The sequence below is a fragment of the Anarhichas minor genome, unplaced genomic scaffold, assembly GCF_050575085.1.
Source record: "Anarhichas minor isolate MPS153535 unplaced genomic scaffold, ASM5057508v1 ptg000012l, whole genome shotgun sequence".
In the NCBI taxonomy this organism is placed as follows: domain Eukaryota; kingdom Metazoa; phylum Chordata; class Actinopteri; order Perciformes; family Anarhichadidae; genus Anarhichas; species Anarhichas minor.
The window spans coordinates 7,990,628-8,007,580 of NW_027466458.1; the positions used below are offsets into that span (position 1 = coordinate 7,990,628).

General features: G+C 45.3%; 1 protein-coding gene across 2 annotated transcripts in view; it reads left to right on the top strand.

Moving 5' to 3' along the window:
* Positions 1 to 16,953, top strand: part of grk4 (G protein-coupled receptor kinase 4) — a 36,861-nt gene that overhangs the window by 10,289 nt on the left and 9,619 nt on the right. For both annotated transcript variants that reach the window (XM_076090659.1, XM_076090658.1), the window contains exons 2-9: positions 534 to 629; positions 4,943 to 5,055; positions 6,067 to 6,144; positions 6,968 to 7,068; positions 11,531 to 11,623; positions 12,173 to 12,236; positions 12,507 to 12,647; positions 16,662 to 16,852. In XM_076090659.1, the coding sequence (XP_075946774.1) occupies positions 534 to 629; positions 4,943 to 5,055; positions 6,067 to 6,144; positions 6,968 to 7,068; positions 11,531 to 11,623; positions 12,173 to 12,236; positions 12,507 to 12,647; positions 16,662 to 16,852 (877 nt within the window). The remainder of the gene's footprint in view (positions 1 to 533; positions 630 to 4,942; positions 5,056 to 6,066; positions 6,145 to 6,967; positions 7,069 to 11,530; positions 11,624 to 12,172; positions 12,237 to 12,506; positions 12,648 to 16,661; positions 16,853 to 16,953) is intronic.

A 16,953-nucleotide genomic window follows, 5' to 3' on the forward strand; every position in this document is an offset into this window, starting at 1 on the left:
CACACACACACACACTAACACACCCCTGATGGTGTTGCAATGAGCACTTCAGTAAAATAAATATACGGAGTGACCTCGGTCCTTTTGAAGAGCGCTGTTGTACCAGGAGGTCATTCACCCCTCGTGTTAAGGGTCATCTCATCTACGGAGAGGAATCTCCAACGCCACCGTGTGTGTTAGTGTGTGTGTGTGTGTGAGAGATACCCATAATGTTAAAGTAATGTTTGCTGCAGGGAAAGAGCCGTGTGCGTGTGTGTGTGTGCCCCATGATCTTTAGAGCTGTCAACATTCTTCACCACATGCTCTGTCATGGTGAATAGAGGCGACTGGTGAGATGAACCAGCTGTCTCTGCCTCTGGTCGCTGCAAGGTCAACATGCTCTCATGCACACACACACTCGCACACACACTAGGCTGGCTGTACTCTCGTTCTTGTGTTGACGATGCCAACCATTGGCTGTGGGTAACAACTCCAAGTGTTGAAACAGTGACTTGATTGATGGGCTGATTGAAATGTGTCTCTGTGTTTCTCAGGTGGAGGAGGGAAGAGGAACGGTCGCAGTAAGAAATGGAAGGAGATGCTAAAACTCCCACACATCAGCCAGTGTGAGGAGCTACGCCGCTCTATCGGTAAGAAACCCGGTGTGTGTGTGTGTGTGTGTGTGTGTGTGTGTGGGTGGGTGTGAGGCAGGAAGATAACGTGCCACACTGTGTCGTTGGGGTGGGTCTGACTGCGGGAGGAAGTTCAGATTGGACTTCCTTCCTGTTTCTACCCGTCTCCACCCGCACTTACAGGCGGGGGACAGGAAACAGTGTGTTTATAGATGTGCGTTTGTGTTCTTGTCTAACTCGGGGAATCCTGAGCCGTATCTTAATCTCAAAGTCTCTCCGGACCTTACGTGCGTGTCCCACCGACTATCTGTCTGCTCGCACGCCAAATCAAAACATCTTCCTTCCTGTTCTCCACATCCAGGTTTGACTTGAAAGTAGGGCCCGGATTCTCTCTTTGTGGCCCAGACAAGTGCCCTACTCCTGGGCTACATTATCCCCAACCCCCCCCACCCCCCCACCCTGGTCCTCTGAATGCCACAGCATTGAAGTGTGGGTGTGTAGGTGCCTGTGTGTGTGTGTGTGTGTGTGTGTGTGTGTGTAAGTAATAGTGCGTCACTGCTATCTCTGCCAGAGATTGCAGTGCTACCCTCCCCCACATACTCTCCCTCCCTCTTTTCTGTCTCCATGCCTCCCCCTCCCACTATCTGCATCTCTCTCTCCCTCCCTCTTTCCACCACTTCAGAGGAACATGAGAGTGGCAGAACAGGAGAGTTATGGAGAGGCCGAGTGAAAAACAGAAACAAAGAGAGGCTTTTACCAGGGGAGGAAAGATCTCTTCAGGACAGGAGCGAGTGAGAGAAACGACGTGAGGAAAGAAGGGAGGCTGAGTGAAAGAGACGCCCGTACTCCCTACGGCGATATCGCTCACTCGCCGTCGATTGTGTTCCTCGTCGTTCTGTCTTCATATCACAAATCATAACTCGCAGATCTAATTATCATAAACTTGAATGCGTCTGTATTCAGCCGGGATAAATTACCTGCCGAAAAAACAGCAGCACATAAATGTCACCGTAAGTGTGAAGACGCATTGTGCTCGTCATATCTTGCATATTTATTGCCTTTCGGATTATAACTTTGCAGAGGATTCTAAAAGTGTGTGTGTGTGTGTGTGTGCACGCAGCAGCTGAGGGTTATATACGTCACTATTGCATAGATAGCTATTGCGTAATGCCCCTATCACACCGAGCGCGGGATCAAAATAATCCCTTTTGCCTACTTGAACACACAGACGTGTAGGCAAGTGCGTGTTCACACACACACACACACACACGCCCATGTGCAGAGACGCTCACACATACCCACACAGTGTAGGCCCGGCGGCTAGAAGGCGAGTAAAGCGACTGATAGCCGTGTCTTTGTTGTGTCTTGATAATGTCAGGCATTTGACCTTAGCCTTGACAAGTGCGCAGTATTCTAGGGAGCCTAGATTACATTATGTGGGCTGCAGCCACTTTGTCTGCCAGCTTTAGGCCGCTCTCCCTCCCTCTCCTCTCCTTCTATCTCCCCTTCCCTTTCTCTCGCTCTTCTGACCAATGCATACAGAACACCTGCTCCTTTTTACTTTTCATCTCTGCCACGTCGGCCTCAGAAGCGGGTCACACGCGAGTACACTTGTGCACATCCGGCCATCAGTGTCTCACTAACTCACTCACTCACGGCCTAAATTGGAGTTTTAATTAAGTTGTAATTGCAGCTTCGTTGCCCGGCTCAGACAGTTGCTCGTCCAGGCTCGTTCAAGCTTTTACAACTCTTCATTATTTTCAGTCCTTTCATTTTCCTGTCATGTTTCTTTCTCTCTCATCTTACTTTCACAGTTGTTCTCTCACCCAAAGAGGACATTCTTCATCGGTGGAAGGCCGTCTTACGTTCTTACATTCAAAGGATTTAGAGCCTGGAATCAGCTTGGACACACACACACACACACACACACACACACGCTAACCCAGAATACTGTGGTTTCTTTTCAGGCCGTAGGTGCTTTTATGTTCAAAGGCTACATTTTTTAACAGAATCCTTTGTTTTGCAGGTGAGCAATCTGTAAACTTCATCGAACAAGATAAAAGAAAGACGTTGATACAGTTGTTGTTGAGTAGTCAACCCCACTAAGGCTGCAACGATGATAAACTATATGATTTTCTTACAGTTGGTTGACATGAACTCCGTCGGTAGTATTTGTTGCTCTGACAGGAATATACTTTGTTTGTAGAACATTTGACTTGCTTACCGTTAAGTTCTGAAAACATAGATGCTGAAATCATTCACGTGTCCCTGGGTGTAGATTGTTGCCACGTCCCAGTTCTCTGTGTACCGTTAAAATGTAAACAACTTATGACAGAAATAATAACACCGGCTCCTCGGAGCTGCTGAGGCGACTCCCCGCTGTATGAATATAAAGGTGGAGTGTGACAGACGAGACGCAACACTATCAGTAGGCTCAGAATGTCCCATCAACATAATTATCTATCTATATACATACAGATAGATAGATAGTTATGTTGATGGAAATAGGTAATAAAAATCGAAACGATTTGAAAATATTCTCTATATATGTGGCATGCATTACTAATAAGTGTCAGTGCTGTAATGCCATTCAAAACTGAGCTAGGGTTCAATTAAAACGTATTAATTATTATCATGAAACCATCTCATTTCTTCATTTGGCTCATGTTGGCGTCCCATGCGTTGCCCAATGTCTCGGTTACTTAGAAACACGGGAATCCTTTCAAGAACATTGCACAACAGTTTTCGGTGACTCTGTTTATTACGCAAATTCGAGTGTTTCACCTCCAGAGCGACCGATTGTGCTGTGATTCAGCAGGAACTACTCATTAGAATGAAACCGCCCTGAAACGTCCTCCCAGCAAAACCAGTTCTGGAGCGAGACACTGAAACCTCATCGGGAGGCTCATTGTAAACGAGAGCGCTGCTGTAATGACATGCAGCGAGGAGTGAAGAAACATCTGAACTAGAATAAAGAATCCGTGATCTCTGGCTGTGTGGCTGCCCGAGCAGCAGACGCTAACGACTCAAACTGAAAGCATTCAAAGAGCTGAAAAGTTGACTTTGTAGAATTTGGTTTGTTGAGGTCCACACTGCCCGTTTGTAACCAAAGCAGCTCATGAACAGAAGTCACATGAGTCCGTGATCCTAAAGAGGCTTTTGATGGAAGTCAACACGTTTGTTTGCATGGAAGTAAAAAGAGATCCACATTTCCAGGTATTGATTACATCGTTCCCACCTGTCCAGATGAATCGTCTAACTCAAATACACTGCTCCAAACGTCTTGTACAGACGCCCTGAAATATCAATTATGAGTGTGAGGGGCTTTCCCAGCTCCAGCACTCAGCTGATAGGGAACCCCCCCCCCCTAAAAAGAAGAGATGAAAGGCAATGCCTGAAAGCAAGTGCAAAGCAACACAGTTAAAGATCTCAGTGAGACTTTTTCTGAGAGAGCTTTTTGATCTTCACATTCAAAACACAGCAGCCGCAGAGTGGAAGGGGAAGCAATAAAAAGACATCGTATCTCTGCACTGTTTGCTCACCAAAGCGATAACTTAGGCTTTGTGGTCGTATGAGTGGTGAGTTTGAATGAGAAGCCCTGTGCGGGGGGGGGGGCTGAGTCATAAACAGTGGCTGTCACCACTCACAAATGTTCATCCCATGCATCCCCCCCACCACCCGCTACTCACAAGTACGCATGTGTGTGGCCTATTTTTGTTTGTATGTTGATCGTGTGTGTGTGTGTGTGTGTGTATGTGTGTATGTGTGTGTCCTTACTGTCAACCAGTGATGGAAAACGTCCTGGGTCTTCTTCCTCATTTTGTGCCAGAGGAAATATGACTCAAATGGACGCCATTAGTGTTAATAGGCTGAGGCCAGCTGCACAGAACACACACACACACACACACACACACACACACACACACAGAAAACACAGACGTGCAGTGTGTGTTTGGTTGTAGCATAAGTAAACGCAGTAATTAAGGGACAGCTTGCCTTTCTGTTTCTCTCTCTCGCCCTTGTAGTATATCTGCACTTTAAAGTATGTTTGTCGGTGCGATTAGTGTTCAACATCTCCAGCTCTCATCTATTAGTTAGCTTATGATCGTTATCTAACGATAGGATATGTTGTTGTAATTATTAGAGGCCTGAATGGTTGAAACTGTACAGTACTAAAAATGCAACGGTAAGAGAGAGTCTGAAAAATACAGATTATTTATGTAAAATTATGAGTTTTCTCTGTATTTCCTACTGCTTGCGTGGATCCACTGTTGTAGTGTATTCTTCTAGTGAAATGACGCTCCTCCATCTGTCTCCTCTCTTCTCCTCAGACAGGGACTACACCAGTTTATGTGAGAAGCAGCCCATCGGTCGGCTGTTATTCCGTCAGTACTGTGACACCAGGCCAGAGCTGAAGCGCTGCATCGAGTTTATGGATACTGTGGTAAGACTTTCACCGTTACTCATTACTTGCAGCTATCCTCTCTTCACACGTCCTCTTTTACTCTCTCTCTTGTTCTTTGGTCTCTCTGCCATTTTCTCCCCCGACACCGGCCTGACTCCGGCCTGCCGAGCAGCGAACAAGGAGAGGAAAGTGGGAGCTCGGCCCTTTGCCTGCTCTTGGCAGTAGCTCGGGGTGGTGGGTGGGGTGGGCGTAGCGGGGTGATTAGCGATTTAGACAGGCTGTCAGAGGAGCAGACCTCCCTCTCTTCCTCCATGCACTCCCCCATGAGGTCAAGCCCACGTCAGAGGCAGGTCCCCTGGGTGAGCAGGCAAACACAGGCCCCAGCTTGTGTCTAGGCCCCTGGTGGTATGCGAGAAAGAAAAACAGGGGAGAATCGTGCTTATTTAATAAGAACCCATATTAGTCTTTTTCAAGGCAGGTAGACGGGTACGTGACACAAACTCACGCCGACTGAAAGAAAGTCAAGAAATGAAACGAGCAAGTTTGTTGGTGCTCAACGTGCCGTTAGTCTCGCCGAGGGCGTCGTGCCTTGGCTGCGATGCACAGTCGCATTGCTCGGACCCATTCCTCTCCACCGAGTTGTTTTCAAATGAAACACACGGCCTGAAGCGGTAAAACTCCGGACCATCTCCCTGCCTACGTATTCTCCCAAAAACGCAGTCTGTGATGCTGCGATGGGGGGGGACAACTGAGGCCTCGCCCTGGTAGGTGACGGATGTAACGGGCCAAGCGTGAGAATGAACGTGGTCGCCAGTTTGCTGCCTTGACTCAGATGAGACGTTTTGTCACCAGTACCATCTCTCTATCTCTCCCTCTCCCTGTTTCAACCGTCCTCTGTGCCTTCTTCTCTCTCTCGCTCTCTCTCTCTCTCTCTCTCTCTCGCTCTCTCTCTCTCTATCTCTGTGCGTGTGTGTGACCTTATTTGGAGAGATATTAAAGATGGCTTCCTGTGCCATTGTGGTTGCTCACACGTCTGTTCTTCTTCGACAGGCCATGTACCAGCTAGCTCCAGACGAGAAGAGGAGGGACTGTGGACTGAATGTTTTAGACACATATTTTAATAATGGGGTATGCCGCACGCACGCACACTCACTTAATAACAGAGCTGCTCGATATGGACATAACAATATATTTGCAAATGTGCAAATTAAATCCTGCAGTTCTCATTGAGCTGCAGGATTTTATTTAGTACATTAACACAGTCATTTTAAAACAATGTTAGTTTGTTTTCAATAGCCGTGTGATTTATTGCTTCCTTTAATTATGTCATTATTATATATCGTATATTTATTGATGAATGACTAAATATTTGCCAACGATGAGTCTTGTATGATATGCGGTGGACTGAATCCAAGGTGTATGAAGACAAAGGTGTGTCCCGTTAGCATTGGCACCTCTATCTGCAGCAGTGTGAGGTAGTGTTTACACCTCTATTCTGGTTCATTACCATCATTGGTCGACACTCTAACGGGACTTAAATTCAAAAAGAAAAAAAACTAGAAATAGAGGAAACAGGGCTGTCGTGTAGTTGGAGGAAATGTGTTGAGTAGATTTAAATGTATGAATGTGCTACATACCCATATCACACATTCTTGTGGGTTTGTCTTGTTGTGTTCACGTCACAACCAACCAACCTTCTTTTTGTCTTCAGTATTTGTTTACCACATTCTCACCACTATGTATGAACTGGACCAAACCGGAGAGGTGTGTCCACAGCCCTGATATGTTGCCCCACCAGTCTGACTGTACATGTTCACAAACAGAAGGAGTTGATAACGTTGTGATGCTCTGCAGCGTATCTTATCTTATCTTATATCACTTTGTTTGTGTCCCTCTCTGGCTGTCTGCCTGCCTCACCCCCATGTCTCTCTCTCTCCTCGTCGCCCTCAAGTCGGCAGCCCATCTGCCAGACGTACCCCAGGATGTGGTCGCTGGGTGTCGGGAGAGGCTGGAGCAGAGTCCATGTAAGGAGCTCTTCAACGACTGCACCAAGTAAGTCTCTCTCTGGCACATAGATGCTGTGTTTTGATTGAGTCTGGCCATTAAAGTGCAGCAGCACCAATAGAGGCCTGTTCCTTCAGAAAACGTATGTATGTGTGTGTTTTGTAATGTGTGCGTGGACTAGTTCACCCTGTCACTAGTGATGATGACGACGCAGCTGGCACCTGGTGTGCAGTAGCACACGCACACGCACACAGACTTGCAAACACACAGTGGAGGCGAATGAAAAGGAGCAGTGGGCAAAGAGAGCATCCGGATGGCTGGCATGAAAACAACAGCTACCTCAGTGTTCCACGTAAACACACACACACACACACACACACACTCTTGCAGGTGCTTCTGCTTCCTGCTCTGAGAGCCAGGAGAAGCAAACAGACCGGGGATTATTTGCTGGTTTGTACTTCTGACTGCACAGACTGACACACATTCACACACCTCCACGTAACTCTTTATTAGCCCAAATATTTCACTCCGTCACAGGTAGTTTCTGTTGCCCAGGGGATCAGCCAAATGATATCATGTGAAATCATGACAAGTATTAACATTTAACTTGGTAACGATACATTTAGTAATTAGTATGATATACGTTGGTGCACTATATTCTATATATCATATTGTCTGATGTGTTTGTATTGATTAAGGAGCAGTTAAAGATTGTTGATGTCTGAAGTGTTCTGTGTGCAGATTTCTGCTTAGATATCATTGATTGTTGTTCTCTGTGTGGTTAAGATGAGTTGGTCCTAAGTCCTAACCAGAAAACATAAAGAGAGCTTTTCATAACGTGAACTCCAAAACGTTGCTGGTTTGTGTAAACTGGCAGAAAGTCGCATGCGTCTCAGGTCTTCTGCCTTACGACAGATTTAATTTGATAGAATTTATTTTGTCAGGGACCATGAACGAAAACATCCATAAATACATTGATACATAAAATATACAACCCCCCCCCCCCCATCAAATCAGTTGGCTAAAAGAAAAACACACATGTTTGCTCAGTCCTGGCAGAGCAGACGACGCAGCTTTTAATGCCACATAAAAAATGCTGTGACCAGCCTCCGATCCACTTGAGCTTCCCCGGGGGAATACTGGAATCTGCTCTGAGGAAGGCCGGAGAAATGGGAATCATTGCTGGGAAACTCGGTTATGTTCTCGGCCCGCTCTCCTGCTCTGGCACGACGCATTTAGAGAGTGAATGCAGTGAGGTTCAGAAGATGCTCATGCTGGTTGTGCAGATCAGATGAACTATTTGCCTATTTGTCTTGTAATTATGTTTTACGTCCACTTATCTAGACCAATAGCACGGCAGGAGGTTTGTGATCGTGAGAAAGAAAGTAGAGGGACAGTTGGTGCGTACGGTGGCGGCTTGTGTGTGACCAGAGCCGTAAACATCAGTGTTTGAGGAGGAACACAACACACCCGTCTTTGGCATCTCGGGTCATGTCCTTCCCGTCTGCATGCATCTCTATTTTAACACGTCTGGTAGTCAAAAGGGCACCGGGGAGGGCAGAGAAACGGTGTGAGAAAGAGGAAAGCGACAGCAGGAGGGGCCACGTTAGAAAGACCCTCAGGGAGTAAGTACCCTCAGGGGGGAGTGAGTGAGGAGCAATGGAATGAGAGCGGGGCTACAAACGTAGAACAACACGGGCACATGTTTGTGTCACTGAAAGCCTTCGCAGCAGCAGTTCAGATGTTTTTGAATGGGATTCCTGTTCGTGTTCGGTCATCACTCCTTCCACTATCATTATTATTTGCGCTCTGTTGTGGAATTTTGTATTTATTTTCACTTATTCCGAGATGTAATTCTGTCCCGGGGCTCATTCCCCGTTTCTCTCAGAGGGATAGCCTGTAGGAAAGCATGGTGCCGCACGTGGAAATGTGACTTTTGGCGGAGTTAGCAGCAGCGCATTAGCTCACCCATGGATTTTATTCTGCTGCAGTGGAACATATGGTTATGTCACACCAGGGGTAGAGTGTGTCAATACATGCGTATCTTGGTGTATTTGTGTATCGCCGCTCTTGACAAAGGTCTTTGTGCTGATTTTGCTCCTCTTTTTCTTTTCCTCTCCCGCTCCCTTTCGAGTAACAAAAGCCATATTGTAGCGGTGTTTATTTCTCCTCCCAGTGGTGTCTGTCTGAGGCCGGACTCCAAGCCAGGCACGGCTAGGCTCCTGTCTCTCTGGAGCCCCTTCCTTTTACGTTCCCCCGGGACCGCTTCTGTCTTCTAAGACTGAGTGAAGCTAGTGTGTTGAAAAAGATGTTATTGTATCTGTTGAGGTTACGGAGCAGACCAGCGCTTTGCAGGGGATTTTAATGAGTTTGAATTGAGCTTTGATGTCCATGCGTTCAGCAGAGGAGAGATAACATCCCATAGACACCGTACTTCCCCTGCGAAGGATCAACATCTAGTCTGGCTCGATGGAATCTCGTGTACAAAGCCACTGGGTCCCATGATGACATAATTCAGTTTTCTTTCAGGCAGCGGAGGGTGCTCCCCTTGTGGAAACTCTCTGCCCTCCAGCCTTTTGCCAAGAACAGCCACCCCAGCGCTGCTGGTAACCACAGGCAGCTCTCCTCATCCTCCTTCGCGATGAAGTCATTTAAAAACATGGTCAAGGAAAATCTCCCCGTCTAATATGAGCATCCCTTCAACATCTGGGTGGCAGAGGAGGGATATCTGCTGTAACTTTGGGGTTTTCAGCCGTGTTGAAGGCTGGCAGCAGAGATTTTCAGCTCCCTGGTCAGCAGGAGAGAACGTGCTGCTGGTGGAACTGTTCTTTCACTGTTGGAGGCTATTAAATGTTTGGCAAAAGTGGAATTATGATTTCAGTTTTTTGGGATCACGATCCTTTGTCTCAGTCTCTCTGCTGCTACGTAAAGCAGATACGTGGACTTCTTGAATCTGGCTTTTTTGAAGCTCAAGTCGCGACGCTGCTGGTAATGATTTGGATGACAGATGTTTGTCTGTACGGAACTCTACGTGGAAAGCTTGTAGTGCCGACTTGTTTTTCTTTACACAATGATGACGTTTCACCGTGTTGAAATATTTGTACTTTTTGCATTTGGGCAGTTATGCTGTACTTAAAGGCTGCATTACAGTAAAGTGATGTCATTTTACTTGCCAGACTGTTCTATTATTTGCCGTAACCACTTAGTCATTATAGCCAGCTTACTGATTCTTATTTATCAAACATGTATTTTGTGAAAGCACCAATGACCAGCCCTACAATATCGCATTTCTTTTAGATATTTAGTCAAAAATATCTTGATATCATATCCGTGGCATGCTCACGGTACATCAGGGGTGAAAGCGTTGGGAGCGTCTTGTACACAATCATTTAAATAACAGAAACAATATTAATATCAAACATCAAATGACCAAAATGCTTCTTGATTTAAATACAGCAGAAGCATCAAAGTTGATGATCCGGGATGAAAACCTGCTGACTCGCATGTGTTGATCGAAGAGAGACGCGCAATCACACCTTAAAGAATGGGAATGCAGTAATCTTATGTTATCTGCAGACAACACAGACGGCAAGGACAGTACATTTGATGTATGAAACTTGGCGCTGCAGTAACCACAACATTAATGCAGATCAGTAATGTTTCTCCACATAACCCTTGAAGTAGAATTGAAGGTCTCGTCTGTTTGGTAGAACCGTGTCAAAGAGGACACGGTGTTTAAGTCAAACAACATCTGCAGTGAAAAAGGACACGAACACGAGAGGCTGGCAGGGTCATGTCAAAGAGTCATGTTCTACAACTCTCAGCGGGCTGACGTGCGGTCAGGAGACTTTCATGACCCCTTCGTTCCTCAAAGACCTTTTGTGTCCGTTGCGTTAATCCTTCGACCTACGCCGGGGCTTTTACGCAATTCAGTTGTTTTGTTTTTGTGTGTGTGGGGGTGATTACGTCTGAATATATGACATAATTGCATAGATTCAGACAGACTCACTCCCACATTCACGTGTGAGGAAAAGTGAGATTAGATGTTCCGCTCAACCTCCTGCTCAGTGGAAACCAGTTTCCCCCCAAAATCCCCCGTTTCCTGCTAGAGTTGAGCGGAATGTCTCCGTTCAAAGGCATTTTTAATTTTTCACGGTGGTTGTACCGCCACTGAGCTTTTTTTCATTCTTTCCACTGAGAACTGTTTTGAACCGTTACACACCCAGGCAATGCCTGAGCGCGAGCGCGCGCACACACACACACACACACACACACACACACACACACACACACACACACGTATGGTTTAGTTGGTCATCGGATAAAGAGGATGTGTGTGTTCCTCGTCATTGTAAAGGTTATTCATTTGGGGAACGCAGGCCAGATGTCTGTTCTGCTGTCTGGAAGATTTTGCAATAATTTGTACATGTTTGCTTGTTTTTGACATGTAGATCTTTATTACTGTGTTATTACATGATCACCAACCCTCCCTCTCCCTCCCTCCCTACAGAATAGTTCGTGATTATCTGAGTGGAGCTCCATTTTCCTCCTACCACGAGTCCATGTACTTCTCTCGCTTCCTGCAGTGGAAATGGTTGGAGAGGTGGGTAGTCACTGCAGATTACACGCTCGGTGAAGCAGACATGCAAACCGTTCCTTTTCTCCCAATAAAAATGGCACCCGTGATCTTCCACACATTCGATATTCTCCGTTCGGGGTTGATTCATTCACTCCACTTCTTTGTTTGCTAAGGGCAGCAAATTGTCTCCTTTAAACCTCCAGCACATAGTCGAGGGATCATAATCTCTCGAGGGAAAAACTACAGATAATAAAGAAAATGATTAATGAATATAATATGCAAATAATGATGATAGCCTCATGTTAATTAATGGCAGAATAAATGCTCACAGCAAATAAATAGAGTCGCTGGAAAGATGTTTGCACTAAAGCATGAAGGTGGTGCAGCCAGTCGGTGTTTTGGTGGTGGTGGGGGGGTAAATAATTGATGATGCTTTGCGTAATCGCTGGATTAATAACATATTGGAGCGTTGCTCTGTCTGCGCGCTCACATGGTCAGATCAGTTGTTGCACGTCTTCTTTTTGTTGCTCTCTTTATCATTTCTCTCCTTTTCTCTTCTTTCCGTCCCTGCAGGCAACCAGTAACCAAAAATACCTTCAGACATTACAGAGTACTAGGAAAAGGTGGATTTGGCGAGGTGAGTGTCGCTGTGATACAGAAGTGTTGGAATAAGTTACTGTGTTTGTGTGATGGACACTGAGCCACCTTTAAGTTCCCTTACACAGCAAGTTAGTGAATGAGACGTTAATGATTTAAGTTGCTGCAAGTCACCTTTAACAGTTAGTTAACACCACGCTGTTGATGTTTAGTGTGACATATTAACTTCCGTTAGTTCTACTTCTAAAGTGTGTGTGTGTGGTTGTTTTCATGTGTGTGTGATCATGTTTCCTCGCTGCTTGTTTTCCAGGTTTGTGCCTGCCAAGTACGTGCCACCGGTAAGATGTACGCCTGTAAAAAGCTGGAAAAGAAACGAGTGAAGAAAAGAAAAGGTGAAGCAATGGCACTAAACGAAAAACGCATTTTAGAAAAAGTTAACAGTAGTTTTGTAGTAAGTACTACCTTTTTCTTATTCAACCTTTACACAGAATTGTACCTGTTTTTTGTGTGTGCGTGTGCGCGTGTGTGTGTGTGTGTGTGTGTGTGTGTGTGTGTGTGTGTGTGTGTGTGTGTGTGTGTGTGTGTGTGTGTGTGTGTGTGTGTGTGTGTGTGTGTGTGTGTGTGTGTGTGTGTGTGTGTGTGTGTGTGTGTGTGTGTGTGTGTGTGTGTGTGTGTGTGTGTGTGTGTGTGTGTGTGTGTGTGTGTGTGTGTGTGTGTGAGAGAGCGAGCATTGTTTGTTGTGGCTCCAGGATCCTGCAGATTAAATTGAACGGTATGTTTGCAAAGGCTGTCGATCAGCTGTTTATGACAGCTGCTGTGACTCGAGTTGTGTTTGTTTAATGATGTCCATGATGGGGACAAAAGGGGGAAACGGGAACTGACATATTATTGACCAGTTGCAGATGACTGCATACAGTTAGCAATGACGGCCGACAAGTTCAGCTAACCAGCTCAAATGAATCGCAGCAATCAAAACCAAATGCAAATTCATTTTGGTTACAAACCTGCTATTCTGCCGGTGCAAACATACCGGATTTGATTTTGATTTGGAGCGCCCTGTGAGCGTTTAATCATCTGTGAATGTGTTTTACACTTTGATTGAAATCTGTTTAGCTGCCATATGAATTATTTTATTTGGTCTTCAAGCTGTGGTGTTTAAGACAGGTTGACAGTTGTATATATGTGTGTGTGTGTGTGTACTACTTCACAGGTGCATGTCATAGATTGTGACACACATGCCTCTACACCTGTACTTTCTACTTCACACATCTTTTAATGAAAACTAAAACCAAGGTACATGATTAGAATAAGGACTTTATCAGTGACCCTCAAAACTAGACGAGCTCGTCACAACTTGAGCTCATTTGAGGCCAAATCAATTATTGGACTAAACACATCTGTAGTGTTCAGTAACCTGAGCCCCAAAGAACCTGAACAAAGCATTGCAGGCCCCACCATTGGGAGATAATATTAAAACTGCTCTTCCTGGTCTTCCGACCAAACTAAACAACTTTTGCAAAGGTAGATTGTTAAAACACTGTATGATAAATATCTTTTAAAAGACACCATCTCGTTTATGAGTTCATTGTGTCGTCTCCAACATTGAATTATGTGGAGTTGTACGTCACACTTTAGGTTACATAACGGAACAGCAGCGTGTAGATGAAAGCATGACGGTGTCCTGCTCGTGTCCCAGCCAAAAATCAATAAATAAGCCACTCCCACTGTACCAGCATGCCTCCAGCTCTTAATGGTGGCGTAGCTCCCGGCTAATTTTCCTCTGGAGGGTTTTTATAAATTGAGCCATAGTCACGAGTAAGCCGGGGTTTTGTGGATGGCGCTGTAATGCCAAGCCTGAGCGCTTTCTGAGGGAGTCGTCTAGCTTTTCATTTCTTCCGTGCTGAACCAAATCTACTGAAGAGCAGAAACGTACAACAGTTAACAGCTAACAGTCCATCAACATGTAAGATGATGTTTTATAGGAAAGGTTCAAGACCTTAAAAGGAGATGGCAGTAATGTCTCAGGGTCATGTGATGAGAACACCTTTAAATGTTTAAGTTTAGTTCATTTCATTTCTATGGTGGCAGTGCCTGTCCTGCACCCACAATAAGGAAGATTGACTTTATTAACGGATACTTTCTTCAATAAAATATGAGTAGGAAGAAGATAGATTTGTCAAATTCCAAAATATGAACCATGTTCACTCTCTTTACCTCTCACTGTGTGCATGTGCTGCAGTACATGTGTTCCTGGTGTGTCTGCTTTGTTTTTTTCCTCTGCTATCAACACAAATTATAAGAATTTCAATGCATGCATTTCAATCCTGCTTGACATCAGGAGTCAAGCGCAGCTGGAAAATGAGTAATGTGTGCTTCTCTTTCCATTCTGTCCAACTGTACACACTAACTTCCCAGGAGCTCCAGCAGGAACAGAACACTGAGCTCTGGCTCAGTCGCTCTTTTTTCAAATGATTGTTCCAAAGACAAGGAAATGACAGAAAGTCCTCTTTTAACACTCTTGGAACATGGTCTGTGGGTCTGTGTGCAGCGGGTACTTTGTATATGTGTGTGTGCATACTGTGGAACATGGTGTTCTACTGTTCGCTGTACAGAACGGAGGTATTGATCTGTCGTACAGTAGGCTGTCAGGCAGCAGAGCCTCAGAACTACATGTTCTCAATCTGAAGCTCACGGTTGTGTTTGAGTTGTACTACGTCTTTGGATCGCTCCGTTTCTGATGCATCGTGAGCTGTGTTGCACGTCCTTGTTTTGAGTGAGTCACGGCAGAAGCATGTGTATAGGCATGCATATGTGCGCACACACACACACACGCTGGAGTGGGCTTGTTACAGAACCTCAGACTTGCAGCTCGTGTGTGTGTGTGTGTGTGTGTGTGTGTGTGTGTGTGTGTGTGTGTGTGTGTGTGTGTGTGTGTGTGTGTGTGTGTGTGTGTGTGTGTGTGTGTGTGTGTGTGTGTGTGTGTGTGTGTGTGTGTGTGTGTGTGTGTGTGCTATGCTGCAGGCAGAACTGATGACTCTTCATGTGCCTCTCTACCTACGAGAGCAGCTCTGTTGCCTAGCAACACTGACCAAACAGCAGTAGCAAGGAAGAAGAGTCAAGTGCTCTCAAACCCTTCATATCTCTCTCTCGCTCTCTCTTCATATCTCTCTCTCTCTCTCTCTTGCGCTATTCCTCTTTACCTTTTTTTTAATCAGTGCATCATACTATTAGTCAGTTTACTGTATGTTTAAACCAATAACCCATCCACGTATTCAGTGTGTGTGGATGTATATATATATATATATATATATATATATATATATATATATATATATATATATATATATATATATATATAGTATCCTCTAGATAATAGTCAGCCTTCTCATTTAATGTTCTCGTAATACACACTTCCTAGAATATAGTTTTATGTTTAAAGGTATGAGATAAGGCAGGACAATACGTTGATATTATAATGTGATACGAGACTCGATATCGTCGTAGATTTGTGTTCCGTAATGTGTCACGAGTGTTGTCTTTACCGTCTGTCCTGTCCTTCACCTGACGAGATGAAACTACAGACGGCAAAGAGGACGTTAGGAAGTAGTCGTTCCAGTTAGCCCGTTGCCAGGTTGTCTTCGGTTCTGTGATTTTTATTGCATAGATTAGCATAGAAGTCATGCATTGGTGAATACTTTGAGCTTCTTTCATTATTGGGAAGCTTTGTGGATTCCTAATTTTCTATTGTTTTATACGTTTTAAATACTCCAGAGACTGGTCAATAGATTGGTCTGTTTATAATGCATAAACATGTAAAGAATGTGAATTAGACTGTTTGCTTTGGCTTGTAGTTCGTGCTTGTGTGTTTGTTTAGGTTGTGTGTGCCTGTGTGTGCCTGTGCCTGTGTGTGTGTGTGCCTGTGTGTGTGTGTGCCTGTGCGTGTTTTGTTCATTTGGCCCATGAGAATTTGACCCGTCCCCTCTTTCGGTGCGTCTCTGACTACGTAGTCCAGAGCAGATGGGATTCCTCCCGATGGCAGCAACATCCTGCTTGTACTCGGCAGCACACACACACACACACACACTGTACCCTGCGTGTCACTGACCCACAGGGGGAGAGAAGGGGAGGCTGGTGGGAATGAAGGGAGAGAAGAGAGATAGATGGTGGGATTAGAGGGAAAGCACACGAGATAATGGAGTAAGAAGTGGAGAGGAAGCTTCTGTTGTTTTTGTTGCATATCTGTGATATATCTCTTTGTATACATTCCTGACATGGATGATTATTTGGGGCATTGAATAAACCAAATGTAAGAGTCATGTTCCTCTTGCCAGCCTGTCTCTTACCACTGCTCTTCCTTCTTCCTCCTCCTCCTCCTCCTCCCCCCTTTCTCTCTTCTACACCGACTCCTTGACTGGCCCTTCACCTCCCTCGTTGCCACTTCCCCAAAATGTTCCTCCCTCTCCAGGTTAATCTAGCATATGCCTATGAGACCAAGGATGCGCTGTGCCTGGTGTTGACCATAATGAATGGAGGTGACTTAAAGTTTCACATCTACAACATGGGCAACTCCGGCTTCGACGAGCAGAGGGCAATCTTCTATGCTGCTGAGATCTGCTGTGGCCTTGAGGACCTGCACCGTGAGAGGATAGTCTACAGGTTAGACCACATGGGGGGCAGAGACTGTGCAGATGGGTAATCACTCCAAGAAGATTAGACTCAGAGATTACTTCTTTTGACTTCTGTTTAGAAGATTATAA